This window comes from Stylophora pistillata, chromosome 5 (genome assembly GCF_964205215.1).
Source record: "Stylophora pistillata chromosome 5, jaStyPist1.2, whole genome shotgun sequence".
NCBI classification, from domain to species: Eukaryota; Metazoa; Cnidaria; class Anthozoa; order Scleractinia; family Pocilloporidae; genus Stylophora; species Stylophora pistillata.
Window position 1 is genome coordinate 25,031,362 of NC_142523.1, and position 24,341 is coordinate 25,055,702.

General features: G+C 37.5%; 1 protein-coding gene and 2 long non-coding RNA genes across 12 annotated transcripts; 2 read left to right on the plus strand and 1 right to left on the minus strand.

Annotated features, from left to right (window-relative positions):
• The first annotated feature begins 75 nt into the window (after window positions 1-75).
• Window positions 76-12,421, plus strand: LOC148730994 (target of rapamycin complex 2 subunit MAPKAP1-like). Of its 8 annotated transcripts, XM_088759732.1 has the most exons (16): window positions 76-279; window positions 1,557-1,663; window positions 2,914-2,974; window positions 3,904-3,957; window positions 4,413-4,449; window positions 5,088-5,174; window positions 5,329-5,408; window positions 6,347-6,405; window positions 7,313-7,374; window positions 8,095-8,201; window positions 8,651-8,758; window positions 9,168-9,241; window positions 9,880-9,940; window positions 10,354-10,433; window positions 11,715-11,859; window positions 12,237-12,421. In XM_088759732.1, the coding sequence occupies exons 2-16, from the start codon at window positions 1,625-1,627 to the stop codon at window positions 12,350-12,352; spliced, it is 1,170 nt and encodes a 389-aa protein (XP_088615858.1). In that variant the 5' UTR covers window positions 76-279; window positions 1,557-1,624; the 3' UTR covers window positions 12,353-12,421. The 8 variants fall into 8 exon arrangements, with proteins under 8 accessions (XP_088615858.1, XP_088615862.1, XP_088615860.1 ...); XM_088759736.1 differs by lacking the exon at window positions 8,651-8,758; XM_088759734.1 differs by lacking the exon at window positions 6,347-6,405 and having other exon boundaries at window positions 5,329-5,395.
• A 961-nt stretch (window positions 12,422-13,382) lies between these two features.
• On the minus strand, window positions 13,383-23,240 carry LOC111347524 (uncharacterized). Of its 3 annotated transcripts, none has more exons than XR_016001062.1 (7): window positions 23,097-23,240; window positions 22,853-22,907; window positions 21,642-21,699; window positions 20,048-20,167; window positions 15,120-15,251; window positions 13,991-14,138; window positions 13,383-13,554 (listed from the first exon to the last, which is right to left on the minus strand). It is a non-coding gene; the product is annotated as an uncharacterized LOC111347524 (long non-coding RNA). The 3 variants fall into 3 exon arrangements; XR_016001061.1 differs by having other exon boundaries at window positions 20,048-20,170; XR_016001063.1 differs by lacking the exons at window positions 20,048-20,167; window positions 21,642-21,699; window positions 22,853-22,907; window positions 23,097-23,240 and adding an exon at window positions 17,320-17,427.
• LOC148730995 (uncharacterized) lies at window positions 20,683-22,593 on the plus strand. Its single transcript, XR_016001085.1, has 2 exons — window positions 20,683-21,775; window positions 22,290-22,593. It is a non-coding gene; the product is annotated as an uncharacterized LOC148730995 (long non-coding RNA).
• Window positions 23,241-24,341: the final 1,101 nt, after the last annotated feature.

The following is a 24,341-nucleotide window of genomic DNA, read 5'->3' on the forward strand; positions in this document are numbered from 1 at the left end:
ATGATCACGTGGATATTTTGAGAATTACTATTGGCTTGTAAAGAGAATCTGCTGGCTTGCCCGATTGCAGTCTAAGAGAACGCGTAGGGTTCGGCTTGTTGACGATGGTTTCATTTAATAGACCAATGGATTGAAGATGAGATAAATAATGATAAGAACTCACTCAATGTAGAAATAGTCGAGAAGAATCGAACGTACTACAAATGCACGATTTGTGGCCGAAAGCTGTCGAGGAAACAAAGACTCGAAACCCTGACTTGAGTTGTGTTCACGGCAAAGGTGAGAAACAACACAAGGCAATCACAAGTACTTTGAATGTGATTACAAACGTGTTTTACCCTTGTTATTATAACCGATGGATACCACCTTATGAAGTATAAGAGCTACCTAGATAATCATACTGTACCAATACCCAAATCAATGAAGTTGGACCATAACAAGCATTCATCGACACCGTCCAACGCCGCCATCTCGATTCCTTTAAGTCTAGATCTTTGACGCTAATCCACTGAGCTTAAATTAGCGGTGCCAACAGTCAAGAGCGTCTCATAACGAAGAAACATTTGTACAAGAGAAGGAAGCGATTAGAGTATGTTAAAATTCTTGCCCACAAACGAATGTGCGCATTCCGAAGCATTGACCCCTGCTTATGATTATGTTCATGTTTTATGATTTTGGCACATCTGCGGTCATGAGAGTCATTTTGCATCGCAATAAAAACTTTTTATGATTATGGAATCCAAGAAGCCTTTCAGGTTAGAAAGCAAATCTGTGGTATGAGTGCATTGGATTTAAATGGACAATTTGTACTTAATATAATTGACTGCTGCTTTATGAAAAAATGCATGTTAATGTTAGGATTTACTAAAACTTACTTTAAATAATAAATTCCAAGATAAACAAATTGTTCAGGTATTTACATCTCTTGGTACATTCTGTTTAGCACATCTTTTATTGAACCAAATTTTTAAGCCTCTAAAATTACTCCTTATCTTAAAACCTTCACATTCAAGGTACTAGAAGTTCTTGGAATTATTTGGATTTCAGGGTTATTTAATTTGCCTCAAATTCAATACCCAGAAATTCCCAAGAATTCCACCTTTGTTAACGTAAAGGTAGTTTGCATAGCTGAGAATTCCTAGGAATTCCTAAGAATTCCAAGTCCTCACAAAACTGGAACATTCCTTTCCCAGAAGTTCCCAGTAATTCCAAGCTTTTCAAACCAGAGCTTATTTGCATAGTTAGGAATGTTTGAGAATTCCTAGGAATTCCTAGGAATTCCAAGGAATTCCCAGAAAACTGGGAATTCAGTTCGCACACTACAAGCATTACAGTCAATTGAAAACCAAAACTACTTCTTAATGGGACTTGCTCAGAATTTCCCTTTGTCACACGCTTGTGACGAGATGAAAAGGTTCTCACTCTATTTCTTTACCCAGCTTAAAACTTACCATCTTTCTTATTCTATGTACAAAACTTTAACTTCTGAATCAGTCTTTGAAAATTACTACATAAATATTAAACTATTATGATTAACTTCTGATTTGCTTTTTCAGGAATGAACCCCAGCATGGCTTTTCAAGAGTCAAAGTAGACAGTATGAATGCAAAGATGAAACAAGTATATGAAAAAATGGCCAAGAAGAGAGGATTACGAAGAACAGGTTTGAAAATATACACTAATTAAGCTTCATGTTTGCTCAGAGGGAAACTGTCAGTTAGAAAAGGTGTTTTACATTTTCCTGCAAGTCTCAATGTCTCCCAAGAAGAATTAAGTCAAGGGGAAGAAAAAGAGAGTTCAGGGAAAACAAAATGAACTGTTTCCTGACAGACCTGAGAGGCCTTGTCATGTTTCCAGTTTTTATTTCAAAAGTACATGGAATGAATAATGCACATACATGCGCATGCTTACAAGAATCGACCACATACACTACAGGCCTGTTTCTCAAAGTCCCAGTAACTTTATGGGCCTGTAAAACTGTTCTGTTTTCATTCAAGATGGAGATTTCAAAACTTTTGAAAATGATACAATAAAACTATCAACTAGAGAAACTAAAAGGACTGGTTTGGGTGCCAGCTAGAACCTGCTTTCCTATCCTTCAAATTTTAATTTTAAAACGTAGCTTTGGGCCCGTTGAGTTACCAGTTGGCAGGACTTTCAAGAAATGGGCCCCAGGTCAAGTGCTTTGTTATGCATCCAGAGGACAAACAAGTAAACAAGCAGAAAATGCGTGTTAATCTAATGACAGTGCAACTTTATTTCTCTGAAACACTGTAGATATACCTTTAAAGAACTGTACTTTCCTGGGCCTTCTGCTCAACCAGTTTATTTATTTCATCTTTTTGGATAAAGTAGGAAAGAGCTACAGTGTTTTAGCCAAGGGCTGCTCCCATAGTGTTTTCTAGATATTCTAGTCTTCTCGGATAGGGATGAATAAATGAAGGTCCCTTCTCCTGCAGGGTTGGGGTAGGAGACGTTAATTTCCCACACAGGAGATTACCTTGTGATGGATGTCCTCCCCTGGGGTGGGATGGGTGGGAAGGTGAGATCGATAGACTGAAGCGGCTGCCAGAGGCGCCTGATACGCTGACGTCTGTTCTCAACCTTACACTGCACCCGTAATTCAGCCTCTCGGCTTCAAGTGGTCAGATATAAACTATATAACTATAGGTATAAATTATTAACTAACTAACTACAACCAGTGGAGAGTTAGCAACAAGTTAGTTTTGCCTGGAATTGCTGAGAAGTGCTAAGAAGAGCACTTTTAATTATCATTATCCTACATTTAGATTAACTGCAAACCTGGACATTGATCACATCCAGTACATGTAACTTGCTCAGGATACAATTTTTGACAATATCCTGTCAATATTGTATCCTTGTCTTGAGCAGTGTACATTTTAATTTATACAGGGTCATGTGATTATGAATCAACCAATCACAATAACTGTGTTTGGAGCAAGGAAAATTGCAGGTGTATACAACTGTTACAGTGATTTTTCTTTTACTGAAGAATTAAAGTCAGTGAGTAAATTGGAGGCATAAATCCTTGAAGCTTATCAGCTAAATGTACACAACTCGTAACTAGTGCAGCTTCTTGCATTTGTGGTAGAGTGGAAAAAAGTAAACCTTTTGAGAAAAATAAGACAAAGTTTAAATTTGGAGACTGACATTTATCAACAGACTGAAGAACTTACCTTGTATCAAGGAATATCCTTCCAGAAGATTCAGTGCACTTTTTGGTAGATTACTTACAATAGTGTTGAGTATAGGGAATTACAACTGATAGGTTCTCACCACCAGATTAGATCATCCCTGATGAAGGCACTTAAGACAGGAGTGTCGAAATGTTGGGTCTATGAATTGTAACTCAGACAAACCATGTCTGATTGTCCACCTGGTTGCCTTGCGAACTTGAAACAACATTGTTTTGAAACATTAACTTCTAACTGACCGAGTGTGAGGGCCACACTGAGGAATATTGGCAATATGGCCCAAGGTTCATATAAAAATCACTGAGGAACAATATTCCTAAGTATGGCCTCGAGCAAGGGAGGTTAGTAAGCATTGTTAATTTGATGTGTGGCACTCTGAGCAAACTTGATGTTGAGTTTAAATTCCAAACAAAACTACAAAGCTTATGACCATTTCTCTGGAGAATGATGTGGATGTCAGTGGCTTTTTTTTTTCGCGAAGGGATTGGAGTTGACTTAAATGGGCAAATTGGTTCTGAATTACCGTTGATCTTATGGTAATTTTGCCATTCATTTTAAAAGCAAACCATTACAGTACTGTGTAGAAGCAATTTAAAAAAAAAGAGTTTACCAGAAAAGTTTAACAAACATTTGTAATGATAAGTTTGATTATACCTCACAGAAGTCTTCCCCTCCCCTCCCCCCCTAGGCTTTCCAAGGAAGTACAAAAAAGCTCAAGATATTTTTAACAATGCTACCAGAGGTATTCATGGTCAATAACCTCAGTTTATGTTATGCAATGAAGACTGACGCCTATTTAACAGTTTGTTATAAAGTAACTAGTTTATTCACCCTTCAATTCCTAAGAACTGAGGATTTTTAATTTTCCCCTCTAGCTGCTTCACATTTCCTTGTAAATTGGCTAGGGGAATTTGATGTTTGATCAAGATAATAACCTCTACCTGATAAGTTTCAATATTCTCTTTAACTGTTTGTTGAATAATGCATGGATATTATCGGGATAAATTACATGTTTTTCACTTGTGTGGGTTAAAAGAATCTGTACATTCACTGGTTCACTAAGATTTTATGGCCATGATCTGATGGGTCCTCAGTGTTAAGTGTCACCTGAGATAAGTTGGGGTTTGAACTGAGTCAAGAAATGAGTGATCATTGCCAGAACTGACTTGATATTTTATTTTATGCTTGATTCTGCAGGAGGAAAGAGGCAGGCCAATGATTGTCACAGTCTTAGGTATAGAAAGAAAAAACATACACAATTAGTGGTAAATTTTTTAACTTAAAAAAAAAATTATTGTACTTTTTCGTAACCCTTTCACTCCCAAAATCTGATTTATTTCGTAATTCTCCCTACTGTCTGCCATAGAATTCTCGTAATGTTAGTTTGTCGAATTTGGTGTTGGGTCAACTAATAGCATAATTATTTTTCTTAAGTTTATTCTCAACACTTGCCTGCTTGATATTGTACTGATATTGTAAGGAGAAATTCTGTCTTGGTCACTCATGAGAGTTAATGGGTTCATGGCAGAATTAAAGATTAATTAACAACTATTCCACAAGTGTGCATTGGATATGAGATAATAGACAGCCAACGAGGTGCTATGCGCCTCATTGGCTATAATCATCTCATATCCAACAAGTGTGAGTGGAATAATGATTGTTTTATTAAAAAATGTTCAATTACATTACTGAATTTTATTACATTTTTAGCTCCCTTTTCATATTAAGCTGAGGCATACACTTACCATAATGGCTAAGCCAATAAAAAGTCTTGAATTGCATTATCCAACGATCTGGTTTTTAATAATATGTGATATTGCACAAAATGTATTATGATAGAGCCGATATTTTTTTCCTACCCAACTTAAACAGGAAGTGCCTGTGTGCAGGACTTAAGAGGACTTATCTTGAACAAGTATACAAACCAGGGATTACAGCCTCCACTCAACGTACAAAATTGTTAGTAGCTATTTTGAGGGATTTTTGGTGTAGAGTATGTTAACTTTTAAACCTTATCAATTTTTCTTAAAAGTTAATATCAGTCAGAGCAAAGGACAAGTTATTGGTTTTTGTCCAAAGGAAATTCATGATTTCTTTCTTATATCAATTTCAGAATGATGTCAAATCTTTTTGTTTGCATATGGCTGAGGATGATGGAGAAGTGGACACTGACTTTCCAGGTATACACATACAGTACGTTTAATTCCACTTCTTAACTCTCAGAAGTGATTTAAGTGTAACTTCTCCCTAGAATAACCTTGCAACATCCAACAAACAAGTAATAAGAGTACTCCAACTTATGAGGTAGAAGTAGTTCTTTTGATTAAAGACCAAACTCTTCAGTGTAGCTAACTCAAAAGGAAATGTGTAGCAGCCAGAGGGGAGAATTAACAAACAGATCTTGGAGTTGAAGGGTTAATTTAGCATCATTTTTACCATTCTAGGACTTAGGACAGTATTATACTGTACAAAACAGGTGAAAACTTTGGACAGAAAGTGGAGTAAAAATATGGCCACTCTGAATTGAAGGACCCAATTAAACTTAGGCTTTATTCCTGTTTTTTTTTTTTAAGCTTGACTTGTAGTGCAACAAACATTTAAGCACATGCATGCACCAGATTTAAAATCAGATAAAAAGCACTTCCAGCGATGGCTTTTCTTATGATGTTTTTCATCTTTCACACAGGCCACATTGGATGGATACCATGCCCAGAAATACTATTATTATAATAGAATGTATCTGAAAACTTAAGAAGCCAAAAAACTCAAAAGTTAAATTTAGCAGTGGAGTAAGAGACTCTGGTACCTCACTCAATCAAATTTCACAAATGATACAAGTAGACATTTTGCTTATTGTTTTTGTTTTTCCTTGCCACTTGGGGACTCTGAACAATACTACACAACTTGAAAACTATCTGCAAGTATTATAATATGTGAAACCATGGAATAAGGTGTACATGTCTAGAATAAGAATAAGATTTATGTACAGTGTGATATATAGTCATGAATCTGCACCAATCATTTTAATTTGCTTCTTTGATAAAGTATTAAGTTTCTCAGCCTTTGTTATCTTTAATTATTCTTAGGTGTTTGTGTATCAATATTTCTCTCCAATTTTTTTTGTATTGTAGCGCTTGAGAACAAGGAGCCAATTACGAAATTTTTTTTCAATTGTCTGGCTTTGGTTCAGGTAACTCAGGACATTGTCTTTAGAAGAATTGAGCCAATTGTGTTTTTTTTACTACTTACTAAACAAGTGTTATATTTTGATAGCTTTCCTCCAATTGTCCCTTTCCTTTTATCATGAACCATAAACTTTCCCCTTTGTTCCTGGTTTTGCTGATTAGATGTTGAAAAACGCCATGCCCACATGATTGTTCCCAGCTTAGCATATACACTGTACCTTGCCAAAACCCAGAGTCTTAGGATTGTCTTTCCCTTTCCATCCTTTCCCCACCCCTCTAAGGGTTTTGTTCTGGCCTTCCCCCTCAATCCTCTTTCCCATTCCCCCTTCCCCTTCTCCCTCTCCCCATGGGATTATCAGTCCCCACCTTGCCCTCCCATTTTCCCCCTCTATCTCCTCCCCCTTATCACCTCTCTCCCCCCCTCCAAGATTGATATGGTTAGTCTACTTGTCCCCCCAGACCCCTTTTTAAGAACTGAACTGATGGATAGGAGGGTAATCTCTGCAATAAGTGTTTCTGCTCAATAGTGTGTATTATTATTTAATACACTAAAACAGTGGATAGTGTTTAAGGTGCACTCTGATTGGCAACTCAAACTCCAGATATCCTTTGTTATTCACTTAGCAACTCAGGTGGGATTTACACCAGACAATATTGTAATAGTTGCAAGAATAAATGACAGAGCAACATGTAAAGTCATCTTTTTGAACTGTATTATCTTTTAAATTAGTTAATGTCTTACTTTATACTAAAACAACCACTTACCTCAATGTTGGTGGCTGGTGGTAGATAATTATAATATTTACCTTGGTGCTTCATTGCTTCTAAAAACACCAAGTACCTTATAACTATGAAGTCTAAAATAAATATTATGTTGTTCTCTAACTCCTTGCTGATCATTACGATTTCTAGAAAGATGCCAGTCCTACAAAACCAACACCTCACAAACCTTCATCAGGGATCATAGTTACAGTGTAAGCTCAAATATTTTTAAGAATCAAAAACCATTTTCTCAATAATGAAATATTTCAGAAATATGTAGAGCTTAAGGTTGCCCAAGTCAATTTCATGCTGAAAGTCTCATGGGAATGCTGGGGATTGCACAGTAGGCAGAGTCCTGGCCTCCCACCGCTGTGGCCTGGGTTTAATTCCAAGAGCTGGCATCACGTGTGGGTTCAGTTTGTTGTTGGTTCTCATCCTTGGTTCAGTGGTTTTTCTCCAGGTCTTCCAGTTTTCCTCCCTTCTACAAAAACCAACATTACAAATTCCAATTCGACCAGGAAACAGTGGACAAGAAGAGCCACCACATTGAATAACCACTGCTAAAATGCCATTGTTATAATAATATTATATTTGCTTTTGTTATTTAATTCCCACCATGCACTACAAGTATTAAAATTAATTGAAAACCAAAACTACTTCATAATGGGTCTTGCTCACTGTGGAGTTTCTCTGGCTCAGTGATAGAGCATTGGAGCACAGAATCCAAAGGTCTGAGGTTTGATTCCTCATGGGAAATCAGACTTTTTCCTTTGTTCCACGCTTGTGACAAGAGGAAAAACTTCTTACTCCAATCCTTTACCCAACTCAAAACTTACCATCTTATGCTATTGACAAAATTACTTCTGTCAGTCTTTGAAAATTACATATTAATTAAACTATTATAATAATTAATTTCTGATTTGCTTTTTCAGGAATGAGCCCCAGCATGGCTTTTCAAGAGTCAAAGTGGACAGCATGAATGCTAAGATGAAACAAGTATATGAAAAAATGGTTAAGAAGAGAGGATTACGAAGAACAGGTTTGAAAATATACATGACTTAAATATTATTATAAGCTTTGTGTCTGCTCGAAGGGAAACTGTCCGTTAAAAAAGATATGACTTGTTTTCCCAATTGTCTTTAAAGCAAGGAAAATTTGCAGGTGTACAACAATGAATTTGTAAATTTTTTTTATTTTTTCTGAAGAAGTCAGTGAGTCAGAAGCATGAATCCTTTAATCTTATCAGCTAAATGTATGCCTGTAACTAGTCCAGCTTTAACTTTGTGGCAGAGTGGAAAAAGCAAATTTTTAAACCTTTCAAGAAAAATAAGTCAAAGTTTAAAGTTAGAGACAGAGTCAAGCATTAAATACCTTGTATAGAGAAACAATCTTCAAGAAGATTCACTGCTCTTTTTGGCAGATTCTTTACAATAAGTGTTGTTTGATTCTGAGTTCTTTAATATCCTTTCTTTTTTATTTCGATCATAGCCAAGGAATATGTCTTGGAAAAACAGTCAGAGCCAGGGGTTCCCATTAGTCTCGATGCAACCCTAGAAAGCATGGGAACAATGGAATTCTGTCTCGTCAGATTTGGCCGTAAGTAGATTTTAATTAGCCCACTTTAACTTAAGTTTATAAGTGTTGTCTTTGCGCAGTAACTTTTTTTTGTACATCCATTTTGGCATCACTGTTGGTTCTTGCAGTCTGCTTGGCTCACAGCAGACTGAGTGTAATCAGTTTGCAAATTGCTCTTTTTTCAGGCTTCTGAGTCACATTGTTTTTTTCATTTATTACCAACACTTTTGAACAAACTGGGAGATTGGACCAAAGAGATGAATATTAAATAGAACAGACAGTATTCCTATTTTGACATTAAATTGTGAAGATAATACTAAATAATAAATATAGCTAAGTTGGGTCAAATGATTCGGTCTGAAATAAGGAATACAATAATGTTGATTGGAGATTGAAGCAATATTTGCCTTTTTTGTTGATATAATTGTAGGAAAACGGAATCACGAGGAAGAAAGGGAAGAGCCTAATATTCGTTTCCAAGCTTACACTTATTATACATACAGGGTAAGTGTAACACAAAATTAGGGACCTTAACTCTTTACACCCTAACATCAGTATGCATATTCTCCATACTGTTCTCTCTACATTTCCTAAAGTACTGACAAAGAGAATTTGTCAAACAATCAGAGTTTATTTAGTTGGTGATCATTTGCTTTATTCTCCTGACCTCACTGTGTGATTCAGGGGTGATAATTATTTAAGGAGAAATTTGATGCTGGTCACTGTTAGGGTCAAAGGTTTAAGCAAACCACAACAGTTATGGCAGTGAGGACATAATTATGGAAAAACAAAATAATCTGATGGACAGGACAAGGGCTCTGCAATTACATCTAATAACTTTGTCTTTCTTGGTCTCAGTGTGCATGAACAACCTTGTGGGCAAATTCTTTAAGTTTTCATTTGGGACTCAATGCTGCTCACATAAATTGGATTATGCTGAAGTTAAGATGTGACACCATTACAGACAATACCCACATACAGGCATAATGGAAAAATTCTGAATAAAAGTATAATTTTTTTTAATGTTTTCCTTTGCATTGCCCTTCTGACTGCCCAAGGTTTCTATTATTGCAGATGTTGTCTTGGTTTGTTGCTTAATATACACTCTTGTTTAGAGAAAAAAAATATTATTTAATCCTCAGTCATACAGGGTCAGCATGCTGCAAAAGCTGAGGACGGTGACGGAGATACACGTACAGCTTGGTAAGTCATTCACGGATATTTATTTTGTTGGCTTTTCATCACTGACTTTCAGCCAATACATCTTACTACAAAAAATCTGATTGGTCAAGAGAATTCAATCAATATTCAATAGCATGTGAAGTTGACACAATAAATGCAATCTCAGCAGCCAATATTGCATAATAATCATGTCAAGTTCAAAGTCTGCTTAATTTCCAAGCCCCTCCTCAGTGTAGAGTTCTAAACCTTTTATAAACTCAAGCATATTTAAACAAGTATTGAATGTTACACTCCCCCTCCCCTCTCTACAGGGTGGGAGGAATGCTCTCCCCACCGGTACCACCTCATCTCATTTTTTCCTGTTTTATTTCAATTTTTTTTCCTTTTGTATTTCATTTAACTTCTTATTGATCCCTTTCTCTGTTGCCCTTCAGGAGTTTCTCTTGAGAAGATAGAAATTGACCCAGTACTTCAACCCAAGTCAGCAAAAAAGTTTTGGGGAAAACAAAACTTTGTAAGTATTATCACTGACAGTACATCTGTTCAAATTTGGAGAGAATATTTTGATCATGGCTGTAAAACAAAACAGAATTTAATATGCAGGTTTTCACTTTACTGCATTTTGCCAGTTAGACAGGTCGTTAGCTACCCTTTCTGCCTCACCCCACAGTTAGACAGGTTGTTAGCTACCCTTTCTGCCTCACCCCACAGTTAGACAGGACCTTAGCTACCCTTTCTGCCTCACCCCACAGGTAGACAGGTCCTTAGCTACCCTTTCTGCCTCACCCCACAGGTAGACAGGACCTTAGCTACCCTTTCTGCCTCACCCCACAGGTAGACAGGTCCTTAGCTACCCTCTCTGCCTCACCCCACAGTTAGACAGGTCCTTAGCTACCCTTTCTGCCTCACCCCACAGTTAGACAGGTCCTTAGCTACCCTTTCTGCCTCACCCCACAGGTAGACAGGTCCTTAGCTACCCTTTCTGCCTCACCCATGAGTGACCAACACAGACAAGTGATGAGAATAGAGTGTGAATGGATACTGGGATTAGTTATCAGGGAAGCCTTAGATCAAATGCTGCAGGGAAACCTTGTGGTGGACTGGCATCCCAATCTAAGGAGGAGAGGGGGGGGGGGGAATAAAACTCTTAAAGTCAATTTATGCTACCCATATAAGCTCTGGCTGCATGAGCTGTTGCCTCAAGTACAGAGGGGAACATGGAGTGTTCTGAATATCACAACATTGCAAACAAAATAGAATAAACACCGCATCACTGCAAGAAATATTATCAACACACACCGACACCATGATATAGTTTAAGCCTCAGCATCTGGTCTGGTTTCACTCATCTTTACCATGTGCCGGTCTTTGGCGGGCTGATAGTACATGTTGTAGAGGTCCATATGTCAAGTGAAATATTAACAAACATGGCCTAGGGCTACTTGGCTAAGGTTAATTAAAGTTTAACTCAAATGTATCGCATATTTTGTTCAAAAACTAATTGTGGCCAGGTTTTCAAAATCTATTAAAGAATAAACTGCATCACTGGGAATGGTTTCTTTCACCAAAAACTGTTGATTTGAAATTACAAACATCATATACCGTAAAGTTTGAGATCACTGCAACACCAGAATGCAAGTTGTTCTACACCACAATACTCCATTAAAAAAAGAGTCAGCACCCCAACACTGCAAACCCCAATGTCCCCCTGAGCACAATGTTAACTTTTTTTTATCTGAATTGTCCGGTTACCTCTTCCTTTTAATACTAACTTGTAAAATCACTTTTTCTTAAGACTTCAATAGATATGGAAAATGTGGTTGCTTGTGACCTAAATGAAGTGAAGAACAATGGAAAATCTGTGTTCAGAATAGTTTACTTCAGTCAAAATGCACATGAGTTTAAACACTACGACTTTGAAACTGATGCTGATGATGCAGGTGAGAAATTTTCTGTCTTTCTCTTTGCATACAGTAATTTATCACAGCAAAGAGCATTTGAGATAGTCTATTTTTGGAATTAAGTTGATTATTATTCCCTGGCCTACCAGTTTTTTTTTTTTGTCGACATTGGTATTTATATTCTCCATATTAACAATCAAGAGCCCCTGTATTGTTGGTGATCATTTCCTTTATTCTCAATACCCTACTGTTTGATTCAGGGTTGATATTGTAAGGAGAAATTAGATTTTAGTCAGCCTAAGGCATCAAAGGCTTCATTGATTGGGCAACAATTTTCCCTGGTGTACAAAAAAATGTTTTTTCAACTTTAATTTTGTTGTTGTTGTTTATGTTTCTTTGTTCATTTGTTTTGCCAGGAGAAATCGTGGAACAGGTCAATCACATTATCAAGTCCAACATGAGTGGAAAAAGATCAGAATACTTGTCTTCAAAAGAAAGAAAATCTGACAAAAGAAGATCTTTAAGATCATAGTCATTGTAACAAGAACTACTGAAGCTTACTCACACTGTTAAATGATCGATCAATAAAAATTATACTGTATTTCCTCAAATAAATGGCCACACTCCAATAAGCACCCACCCCCCCCCCCCCTCCCAAGCCACAGAGTCCGTAAAGCAATCTCCCTTGTCCCTAACTCACTTAAATCGTAGGGATACAAGAAAAACCTGTTTCTATTATTGCCACTTTAGATAATTTTAAACCTACAGCAGAGTCATTACAGGAGAATAACAAGGTACCCTTCCTACAATAAATGCCCCCTGTTTTACCCAACATTTTTCGAGGAAGTACAGTACCTAATTTTAGAAATTCTCCTCAAGTAAATAAATTACACAGTAGTTAACAACAAGTCTCTGCAAGAATCAAACATCTTAGGAAATGAAAATTTTCAACACCCCTTCAAATTTTGCATGCAGTTAGGCACTCGGGAGAGATGCACAAAATGCCCATTTTTAAGGTTGCAGCACTCTTGTTGCCATGATAACAATGGCTGCTTATTCAAGCCCTGAGTCATGTCGCCCGAAATTCGAGTCATGTTACCCGAAAAAAAAAAAGGAAAACAGTCGAAATGACTCTCGGGCGACTTAATACGTTACCACTTAAAAATATTAACCGGGCCAAAGAATGGTCCAAAATTGGCAAACCTCCACTGAAGTCAGTTCACGTGTGCAAATCGCAGTAACATTAACCAGACTGTTCACCCGATCTCCTTCCGTCGCGTTAAGGTGTTTAAGACCATCGCTTTCCAAATCAAGTATCCTTCCGTAGATCTACTCTTCATTTAAAGCACCTAGAAGTCTATCTCAATCGGGACGGAGCAGAAAAATAAACCCCTTGAAAATCTCAAAACTCGCGACCATTTCAACGGGAAGTTCGCGATCACTTATGCTCGGACAGCAAGTGTGAACGCAGCTTTATTAGGAAGCACGCTCGCCCCATGTTTTAATTGTTGTTCAACAGGTTTTTGGGTAAGAAACATTAAAATCAAAGCTCAGACAACATCTCCCAAATAGCTGCATTTATTACAACCAAATATAGTTTGATGTTTTACACCATGCAATTAAAGATATGTAAATCCTTTTGTGGGCGCTCCCTGGCACTTTCTTGTGAACTGCACCCATTTATTGAGGTTTAACTATGGCATTACTGTTCATGTAGTGGTAAGTTTGAAAACTCTGCAAAATAAGTTCCATGGTCTGATAAGCTGTGAAATTTTTACTCAGCCAAATCAATTTGTGGAGAGTTTTAGGCCATGAGACAATTTTAAGTGGCGCATTCCGTTGTGTGATACAATAAAGAATGGCATCGTAAAAATAAGAACAAAAACAGATGGTTTTGAGGGTGCAAGGACATAGGTGCATGGAAATAATCTCGCGCACCTAAAAATTCGCGCGCTCCTTAAATTTCATCCATTGCAGACCTGACACCTCATTCTCGTTACCAGTCCTTTTTATTTTTGGTCGCCTAGCCATAGCAACCGAGTTGCTCTGAGAACGAGAATACGGAGACATCATTTTCTTTGATATTTACAGACTTGCAGTGCGTAAGAAAGAATTCGCACTGAGAAAAGGGACTGCTTTTAGCGTATATGAATTTTAGTTTCTGTCTTACCCTTAGAATCAAGCTCTCCGTCTCGATTCGCGTCAAAAGCCACCACATATCGGTTAGCAATCAGCAGAGAGATATCAAGTCCTTCTGCCAACTCATCTGGTGAAATACCACCATCTCCATCTGTGTCAATAGTTTCAAATGTACCATCCTGAAGAGATTTAAAAGTTTGTATAGTTTCTAAAAAAATTGTGGTATTGTGTCGGGGTCGGGGTTGGGGTCGGGGTCGGGGTCGGGGTCGGGGTCGGGGGGGGGTGTGGGAGGATGGTTTTGGTATATACTGAAACAGTGCATGGCACTCAAGATGTGCTCTGACTGGCTACTCAAACTTAACTTGAATATCCTTTGCTATTTATCTTCCAGCAACTCACGCAGAATATGCGCCCGAAAATGTTACATTCGTTGTAGGAATGAGTGAGTTAAAATCACCTTTAAGTGTGGTATTATCTTACTGTTTTAATTGATGCCTAAACATTTGTAGCTCAGTAATTATCCACTGGTACCCACCCCTACTTCGGTCGATAGTTTATAATTACCAAGTGAGTTGCCCATGTAAATCAGCTTCCGTAAAGACATTTCAAAGCTGAGGTTCTGAGCTTTGGCTCTTGGCTCTGATTTTCTAGTGGTGAAGGGCAAACGCTGCAAAGGTCAGCCTTAGAAACTCTTTCTGGTGGTGGGTAGATGCTAACTCAGTAGACGTAAAACAAGCTGTTACACAACCTTTCAGACCCCAATCCTTCTTTATCAATACCCTGAGGGAATTTTAGTTCCCCTTCCAGATCCTAGATCCTAGTGTCCCCGTTTCTTCTGGTAACTGATCCTAAAAGTGAAAACAAGTGGATACGGGGGCGCCAATAGATATAGTGCATTCACTGAGCATGCGCATTATTGGTGTCTTATTTCCCGGCCAACGATGCAAAGAGCAAAGACATCAGCCTTTCAAAAGTTCCACAGCGCCTTGAAATACATCCACTTCGAGGTTTGTTTAGTTTTTTTTTTAACGAAGCAAAACAAAGTAAAACAGTTTTGAACAAATTCAGCCAATTCTCAATCCCCTCTTTGCTAATTCTTTTATTCTTCTCCTGAGATAGATGGACACGCCCTCAATGTTAAGAAATGTACGATAACTTACCTCATAATTATCAATCTCTCTTTCGTCCGAAGTCACGACTGGCCTCCGAAATGCCGCGCTGGCTGCCAAAGCCAACAGTGCACAGAAAATAAAAGTCTTTGTATTCGTCATGTATCTCAGTCCCCTTCGCTTCTGTAAAACATAGAAAAAAAAATACAATTTCAATACACTTAACCAGGTTAATACATATATACACACATAACCTTTATTTCTGTGTCTAGTGATTTCAGCGCCAAGACACTGATAGGGGACACTAACAGATACTGTATGTTGGAAATTTGGTAAAAAAATATTGATTAAATAATAAAATATTGATAAAATGATTAGCAATTAATACTGATTAAAATATTGGAAAAAGTATTAATTAATTAATAATAATTAATTCCAGTACGATCCCTAAGAAAAGATGCACTCGTAATTACTATTTCGAGCTTGACAAATCTCTTAAGTTTGCTACTACACTTTTTACAATCAAAACTATATGACACTATTTTAAGACATTTAGACTCTAAGTTGTGCAGAGATAACAAATCGTTCCACATCCATTGACTTCAGTTGATAAATCTTTCTTTCGTATCATCGCTCTGATTATCCTTTCCTTTTTGGTCAGCTTTGCCCGGAGTGATGGCCCTAAATAGCTGATCGAATGCTTGCCATGAGTGACAGTGCGATAACGCACCCGCCTGAAGTCACAGTTTCTTAAATTATATTTAACTTACTTGTTCACATTTCAATTGGAATATATCTGTTAAGTACGTTGGTGTAAGTCCCCCTTTAACTTTATCCATGAGGACACACACACCTTGTAGCCTTCTATTAAATAATGGTGTCACTTTGGCTTTTTGAAGTAATGTTCCATGTGTATCCGATGTGATATTAAATGCCGCCCATAAAGCTCTTTCCTGTAGCCTTTCAAGTTCTCTCCAATCCGAGGCTCGCGGAAAAGTGCCGTACCAGGTGGCAATAGAATAGCGACACATAAACTTTCAACCTCCACGCCTAACGAAGACTAGCTGTATAGCATTCGAAACGTCGTGGTCAAAACACGATTGGTTAGCCAGACTTTTATATCGTGACACAAATGATTAACTGTTCATTTATGCAAAAATATCTTGTTTCATCAGGAATCAGTAATAACTTATTTATTTCGAGAGCTAGGAAAGAAACCCGACAGTGTTTGTAGGACAATAAACCCGCAAGAGTCGTTTATGTTTTCTATGTTTTGACTATATATATTCTGCCGCTTTTTGCGTCTCCATCGCCGATATTATACAAGAAATAAAAACGTTGTAAGTCAACTTCAAGCAATTTATTTTCTTGCGCGGGATCAAAGCGAGCAATCCCAAGCGGGCAAGATGGGCCCGACCTGCCCGCTCCTGGAGCTAACCGGAACGCACGTTTCGCGTCTCACTTCCTACCTTCACTGCCAGCGATATAATAATAAGTATTATTTGCATGAAACTTTTTCCCCTTTTTATCAACGCAAGGTTCACATCTGCTAATGTTTTCAAACTACGCATGTTATCTCTGACTTAAGACTTCAGTTCAATTTGTGCATCACAGTCATGTGTTCTGCTATCTCGCGTAAACGGAGAACGGGTTTTACACAACGAGTTTGAAAAAGCTAACTTTCTACGAACATCTTGAATATTTTCTTTTGCATTATCTTTATTCTTTTTCTTTCACTCCTTTTTTTTTCACATAAAGTGCTCATACCATTAACTGCCCAACGACAGTCAGTTTGTTATCAAACCCTTTTTGTAACGCGTGTACTCGTCACAATCAAAGAAGCGAAAAATGAAAACGTTAATCAGTTCAAGACCTAATTCCTTCACCCCCTTCTTTGACCGAGAGAAGACTAGGACCGGAGTGAACTTTTAACGCTTGAATGAGTGACTGTATCACTAACCTCTATGAGTTACCGTATATATTGTATATAACAGAGGATTTTTTCTTATGAGTATCGACTGCACAAAAAAGTACTGAGATTGCCCCCTTTCATTCGCTCTAAAAGCTGCATTATAATCTCTTCTTTCTTCCATTGTCAGGAGATTTCATTTTAACGACCAACCCTTTGGCGTTGAAAAAAATACGTGGTCTTCGCGCATTTAATTATGTTGTCTGTTTATTCCTTATTTGTGTAAATTGCTCCGTTCCTTTGTTCCAATTCTTAATTCAGCTCTAAAGAAAAATAACTTACCTTTTCTTGAAAAACTGCGAAAAAAGTTGTTAGAGACGGTTCTAACGCGAATCACCTTGAAATTAGATTTGATATGCGCTGCTCGCCTCCTGACTCCAGATATTAAGCAAAATTCAAAAGATTTTATTTACCATTCCAATGTAACAATCCTGATTGCCATGACACAACTGTTCCAGAAAATTGAAGTTGCTCGCTGGGGAGTCGAGAAGACTAAAGTAAAAGCAATTTGCTTCAATCCAGGAGGTCATTTTGTGTTCATCAAAGGGATAAGACAAATCAAAGTACAGTAGACTCTCTCTCGAAGACAAGCGCTGCTGGAATTAACCGAATTCGTATCCAATTGTCTTACGTAGGAAGATGGCGGACGAAACATGGAAGAGAGTCAAGACAACGCGACCTCGGGCATTCTGCGGGAACAAGGTTGTTCCGATGCACATTAATTACATGCATTTCTGTTTTAAATGTTCTTCACTAGGAAAACTGAATTGCATGTTTAACGCTTTTAAAATCTACATCCGGTTCTAGGACAAAACAAGAAGTTACGAATTTCGCTTCCTTGAAGGTTTTTTTTTTTTGTATGTATTTGTTAGACATTTAAGAATTAATATTAGCGAGAAAAACACACAACGTTTCGATGACTCCATGTCATCATTCTCAAGTGAGAAGAGAATAAAAATTAATAGTTAATTTATACCGTACGAAGGTGACAAACGTAAAAAGTTAAAAACTTTTTTTTTAAAAAATTTAAATAAATAATTGCGCGTGTTGAGTTCATAAATGTAAACTATTAAATAAATAGTTTCGCGCGTATGGAATCCGATTGTTTGTTCAAAGAGGGCTTCATCTTCTTTATGAAAAGCATTTCATGAACTAAACAGTCCAGTTTCCCGGTGCACTTTTTAAGTACGTTGAGATGCTTGGTCAGGTCGCCGATGGTTTATAGGCCGTGGTCGTTCTTTAGATGTTTGCCGATGGCCGAATTACGGTGCTCATTAATACGTTGATGTAAATGCCGGCTGGTGTACCCGACGTACTCTGCATCACACAGATCACATTTATAATTATATACAACGCATTGTTGGCTAACTATAGGAGGTTTAGGCTCACGTACTCTGAGATCTTCACAGATTTTGCGACTCTTGAACACGGAATGAAGGGTGTGAGCAATTTTGCCGCTTAGATCTGATAATTGCCTTTTCACTGCGTCAGCTGACTTTTGATCTTTAAAAGGCAAAACCACTCGGTGAACAGCATTTTCGTTGATGGATAATTGAGCTTGCACTCCAGGGTTTTCCGACCCAACTGAGTTATGTATTGTATGTATTGTATCGTATGTATTTGTATGGTATGTATGTATTTATGAATATTTATACAGGGTAGCCCAGTTTAGCTAAGGCTTGTTTAAATGGGGCCCTGTCACACCCACCCATTTCACCCCAGGGGAGGACATCCACCACACAGTAATCTCGTGCAAGGCTCGAACCCTCGACCTCCTGCTCAACACAATCCAGCACTCTAACCAATTGAGCTAACCGGGGGGCGGTTATGTTAACAGGGTTAAGTTATGGTAAACTGATTGAAAAACAGCGGTTAGATAAATTTTCGTTCCTCTCCACTCCCCTAAAAAAATCGACATTGCAAATTAGTAGTGAAATTCAAATTGAAAGTGGTCAGAGAATAAATTGATTAGCGATGGGTTCGAAAAAGAATTCAGATGTAAAGGAACATGAGACAAAAAATCAAAACAAAACAAACAAATGAAAGAAAAATAGGCTAGGAACAATGATGGATGGGCAAAATTTCCTTTAGCAAAACAAATTTTTCTTTGTAAGGTACCGCGAATCATCCATAAAATGTTAATCACTGTAGAGAATCAACTGATTTAAACCAACTTTCAAGAGCTCATAGAGACATTAATCACTGTCATAATGTCCTAATTTAGCGTGTTACCAGGACAGTAAAATAAATAATAATAATATGAGAAAAAAAGATTCTAGTATTTTTTTTCTTGATCCCATATTATGATTTATAGTCAGTTCCGATCTTTTATGTTTTTACCAAATACGTTTGATGACAGTCTTCATTTCCTTTTAAGTCATTCACAAATTGGCAATAACAATGTCTCATATGGTGCTCGGGGGAGGGGTGGGGGGACTGTATCTAAGGAGGATCTCTCGCTCCCCCGCAATTCAGGATTTGAAATCATCTTGGTATGCTCATGAATTCTAACAAGATACGGCTGTAGTAACACTCTCCCCTCTGCCTATTTGAAATATGCTGCCAACGTCCTTGATGGTAAATTAACACAGCACATAAGCTGTGAAATATCTATAGTGACACGTAGCTAATAGACCATAATTAATTTACACCATAATCCTTTAACTCCTTTGAGTGAGCAAGAAAAAAAAAATTCTCCTTACTGCATCGTCACAATTTAAAGCAGGCAAGTGATGAGGATAAAGAAAAATATCACTGGGAGATTACTAGTTGATCCAATGCAAAATTCTCTCAACTGACGAACTGTATGGTAAACAGTAGGAAGAATTGCTGAGTGAAAGGGTACAAGAGTAACAAATGGCTTGTAATGTCGTCATGTTAGAGCATGATGCTGTTCTTCACATGGAGGTTACAGCTGCAATGTCTTTGGAGGGGGTTCGTTACGGTGTTACGCGTTTCATGCATTGTACGGGAAAGTGAAACTGAGCATATCAGCTCTAAATAAACTCACCGATTAAAACAAGCAAAGACTCTTCACTCAAATCTCCTGATCGAACTCAGTTTTCCCTGGCAATGGGAGGAAGAAAATCTGTTCAACTGTTCAAAGGCGATGAAAAGTGAGGTCTAACGTCTGCTGTAAAACAAGATAAAAAAAGGTTTTAGTTTTTCACATTCAGATCCATCATCAATAACTGAAGTTAGACATGCAAAACCGAAATACGTCTACTGAGATGGAGCCAAGCAAGTATTAGCTAGACTTTTTAAACATCCATATCTTTGCCAACCTTCCTTCCGGTGATAGAAAAAATATTTATCTATTCATTCCTTCGTTTTATTTGAGTTTCATTTTTCCGACACCAAACTCAGGACTCATTCAGGGTTTTACTCGAAAGTAAAACATGTGATGGCTGACTTTGGGGAGTAGAGGTCGGAGCACAGAAGATAGCTGGAAAGAATTCATTTTAACGGGAGTTGATAGTGTGCAATTTAACAGGTTGAATTCATTGCTTATTATGAACGAAATTAAAAATTTTTAAAATGACCTGGTTGCATACAATTTTCTTTTCATTTACAAATATATCTGGCTCACAAAATTTGTAACTTTGGACAATGCTGGCAATAAATTCACAAAAAACCGCCATAAGACAGTCAAAATAAAGAAAACATAAACGACCCTCTTGAGTTTATTGTGCTACAAACACAGTTGACTTTCTTTTTCGGCTCTCTAAATCAACAAGTCATTCTTGAATCCTATTAAAGCGAAATCTTTTTGGTATATAATAAATCCTTTCTTGACAAAGCTTGTTTGGTAAGATGGCGTTGTGACAAGGTAAAAATAGGTTTCAGTTTTCACGCTCAGATCCATCATGAACAACCAAACTTAGACGTACAAAACCGAAATACATCTACTGAGATGGAACGACCAAAAGTTTGGGGACATTTCTTTACAAGCACAATTTCAAAACCTCAATACATCTACTGGGATGGAGCAACCAAAAATGTGGCTAAATATCTTTACACCATTTCCTTCCAGAAATACAAAAGTTAAAAAAAATCCATTCCCTTGTTTCACTTGAATTCCTCTTTTTCGACACCAAATATAGAATTCAAGACACATTTAGGGGTTGCCTCTACAGCACAGTATGCAATGATTCACTTTGAAGAGGTTGGATTAGAATGATACTGAAAAGAACTCATTTTGACGGGAGCTGATAGTATGCAATTTAACGGGTCGAAAAACTTTCTGATTCTGAATGGAATTGAAAATGTTTGAAAAGACCTCGCTGTCTGATTTTCTTTTCATATGTAAGGTCTTTTCCAGTTCTTATCACAAATGTCGTTGCTGCAATTACGACCAGAACATGATTGAGATATGCTGCTCGCTTAGTATGGACTCTCTTTTCCTTTATATCCGCTTCTGATCGCCCTTAAAAGAATTTTTGGTCTGGCTGTCTATCTTTTCGTAAGCAATCTTCGTGATCCTAGATCAGTAATCCTTAGCGATATAAACTAAAATAATAAACTCTTCGTAACATACAGTAACGCTGTCACCCGGCTCGCACAAGGAAGATTAAACTGAGTATATCAGCTCTGAATACACCCACCGACTAAAGTAAACAAAGGTTCTTGACTCAAATCTCCTCAGATCGAGGTCAGTTTTTCCTGGCAATAGGAGAAAAAGATCCTGTATGTTAATTTATTTGATGATAAGGAAGTCCACCTTTCAAATAACGCAAAGGTTAGTATTTCATCAATTTTTGTCAAACTTCTTGAGGCCGATAGCTTCAAATGTTGTAGAACATTGATGAATTAATCTTCCCAGATCTTATCTGATCTCTAAGCCAGTGGTTTTCTGCTGTCAAGTTATTACGCCAATTTTTGCGCTAAGATGTCAGACAGAACTTTGCACAGCTCAGCCTTGATACAAATTTATTTGTTACCTTCCAAGGAAGACAACCATAAAGAACGTAAAGGAAAGCAAATAATTTTTCCTTTCTTTCGCCTCCCAAATGACACAATGTAAGTTGCCTTTTGGCACTTCTGCTGATGTAAATAAAAATTGGCAGCACTTTTCTAGCGTTCCAAAATACTTCTGAGCTTTTCTGATCACAATCAGCCAATACCAAAATACATCTGATGATATGGAGCAACGAAAAATTTGGTTAAATCTCTTTACATCGTTCTTTTCTAACCTTCCTTCAAGTGACTGATGAAAAAAATTTTATTTATTTCTCCGTTTCACTTGAATTCAGTTTCTCCGACACTCAATTCTGGACTCATTCAGGGGTTAGCTCTAAAGCGCAACATGAAATGGCAGACTTTGAAGAGGTCGGATTAGCAGGTAGCAGGAAAGAATTCATTTTGACGGGAGCTGAGAGTATGCAGTTTAACGGCTGGAATGTATTTCCTATTTTGAGTGGAATTAAAAATGTTTGACAAAACCGCGCTGTTTGAGATTTTCTTTCATTTATGAATGTATTTTTTTTAGTTTTTATCACAGATGTCATAACTGTAATTACGACTATAGCATGATTAAAATATGCTGCTCGTTCGGTATGGACTCTCCTTTCCTTTATATTCACACCTGATCGCCCTCAAGTAAATTTTTTGGACTGGCTGTCTGTCTTTTCGTAACTTATCTTCGTGATCCTAGATCAGTAATTCAATTTTAGATCCTTAGCGAGGAAAATAAAAATTAAAAACTCTCCGTGACATGCATGTACGTTACTGTTTGTCCACTAAGAGGCTCGTAACGCTGTCACGTAACTAACGCAAGGGAAACGAAACTGAGTATATCAGCTCTAAATAAACTCACCGATTAAAGTGAACAAAGGATCTTCACTGAAATCTTCTGATTGAGGTCACTTTTCCTGGCAGTGGGAGAAAAAGAATCTTTATGATAATGTAACAAATGGCCTTAGATGTCGTCATGTCAGAGCATGATGCTTTTTAACCGCATCTGGTTTTTCTTATTTTGTCTGCAATCGATATTATGCAAATTACATCAACAGGAAAATGAAAAGTTTATAAAGCGTCAGTTGTTACACAGGATAGCTTACCTTAGAAAGATAAAAGCCTCAGTTTTATACTGATTGATCTTTAGATGAAAATCCAACTGTTCAAAGGCAATGAGTATTGAGGCCTAACGTCCCTTGTAAAACAAGATAAGAAAAGGTTTCAGTTTTTCACGCTCAGAGCTATCAACAAAAACTAAAGTTAGACACACAAAACCGAAATAGCTGACTGTCAAACAATGTTGTGTGTATCTTATTAGAGGCTGGTCGCCTCTCAGCTTTTCCTGCCCACAGGGTGGGCGTGCTTGAACTGAATGCAGAATATCGTTAAAGTGTATGTTAAACAAGTGGATACCTTATAATATTTCAGGGCTTAGTTTTTCTCCTTTTCCTCTCTTATTGATACAAAGTACTCCTTTTCCAGAGTAACCTCTCTCTGGGACAGGGCTAAGAATTTTTAGAGGGGAGGTCATAGTTTAGGATTCCTGGTTGTATTTATACAAGAAGTGGCCTTCATAGATATCAGCAGGCTGTTATTGATGGGATGAAAAGGACGTTAAAATGAAGTGTTTTGCATCGCAAGTTATTTATACTAGCTATATTTTTCATAAATTGTGCACTTTGGCAAACTTGAACATTATGATTCTTGTATCGTTGGCGTCAAGTTTGGTTGTCACGGCTCCTCGCAGAACCTCATACAAAAACTTATTCTGACTAGCCCTCATCTATCTTAATTTACCTTTTTAATTTTTTTCTCAATGTAGGGTCATCGTTAGAACAGTACGATAGAAATGTCTCTTCATTAAATGATCTTACAAAGAGACCCTTGGGTTACATGTAAGGAAAAGCAGACTATCCCACTAATTATGCAGTCAGAAGTGAAAAACCCATGTGTATATGAGAAGAATTTTACGTCGAGAGATGTGGAAGGCATGGCAAGTACCGTTTGTTTTGTAAGGAGAAATAAGATGTTGGTCTCTCTCAGGTTTAAAAGGTTAGGAGTAAAGATATTTATAGCTAGGGAGTAATGATAAAATTAAAGTTTTAAATCAAAAAACCATCTCTGGCAAAAATGATCAAAAACTACGAGCTTTCGACTGCCCGAACTGCAGTCTTCGACGGGTAAAATGAATGATAAGCAAGCGACATCAACGTTGGTGACCAAGATCTGGAGCCACTGGAAAGAGAGATTCGACAGTATACTCTCCGTGAGAGGGTGAAACATCAGCTAACTCTGTGGACACGCTTTAAGCTACAGAATTGCGAACTCTCGCATGCGGGGTTTTCTGG

Bases quoted from the DNA above. Each gene is read 5' to 3' on its own strand.
- LOC148730994 (XM_088759732.1), top strand. From the start codon at position 1,625: ATGAAAAAATGGCCAAGAAGAGAGGATTACGAAGAACAG. The intron at 3,958-4,412 runs GTATTCATGGTC...TTGATTCTGCAG, and splicing joins TTTTAACAATGCTACCAGAG to GAGGAAAGAGGCAGGCCAAT. The intron at 8,202-8,650 runs GTTTGAAAATAT...TTTCGATCATAG, and splicing joins GAGAGGATTACGAAGAACAG to CCAAGGAATATGTCTTGGAA.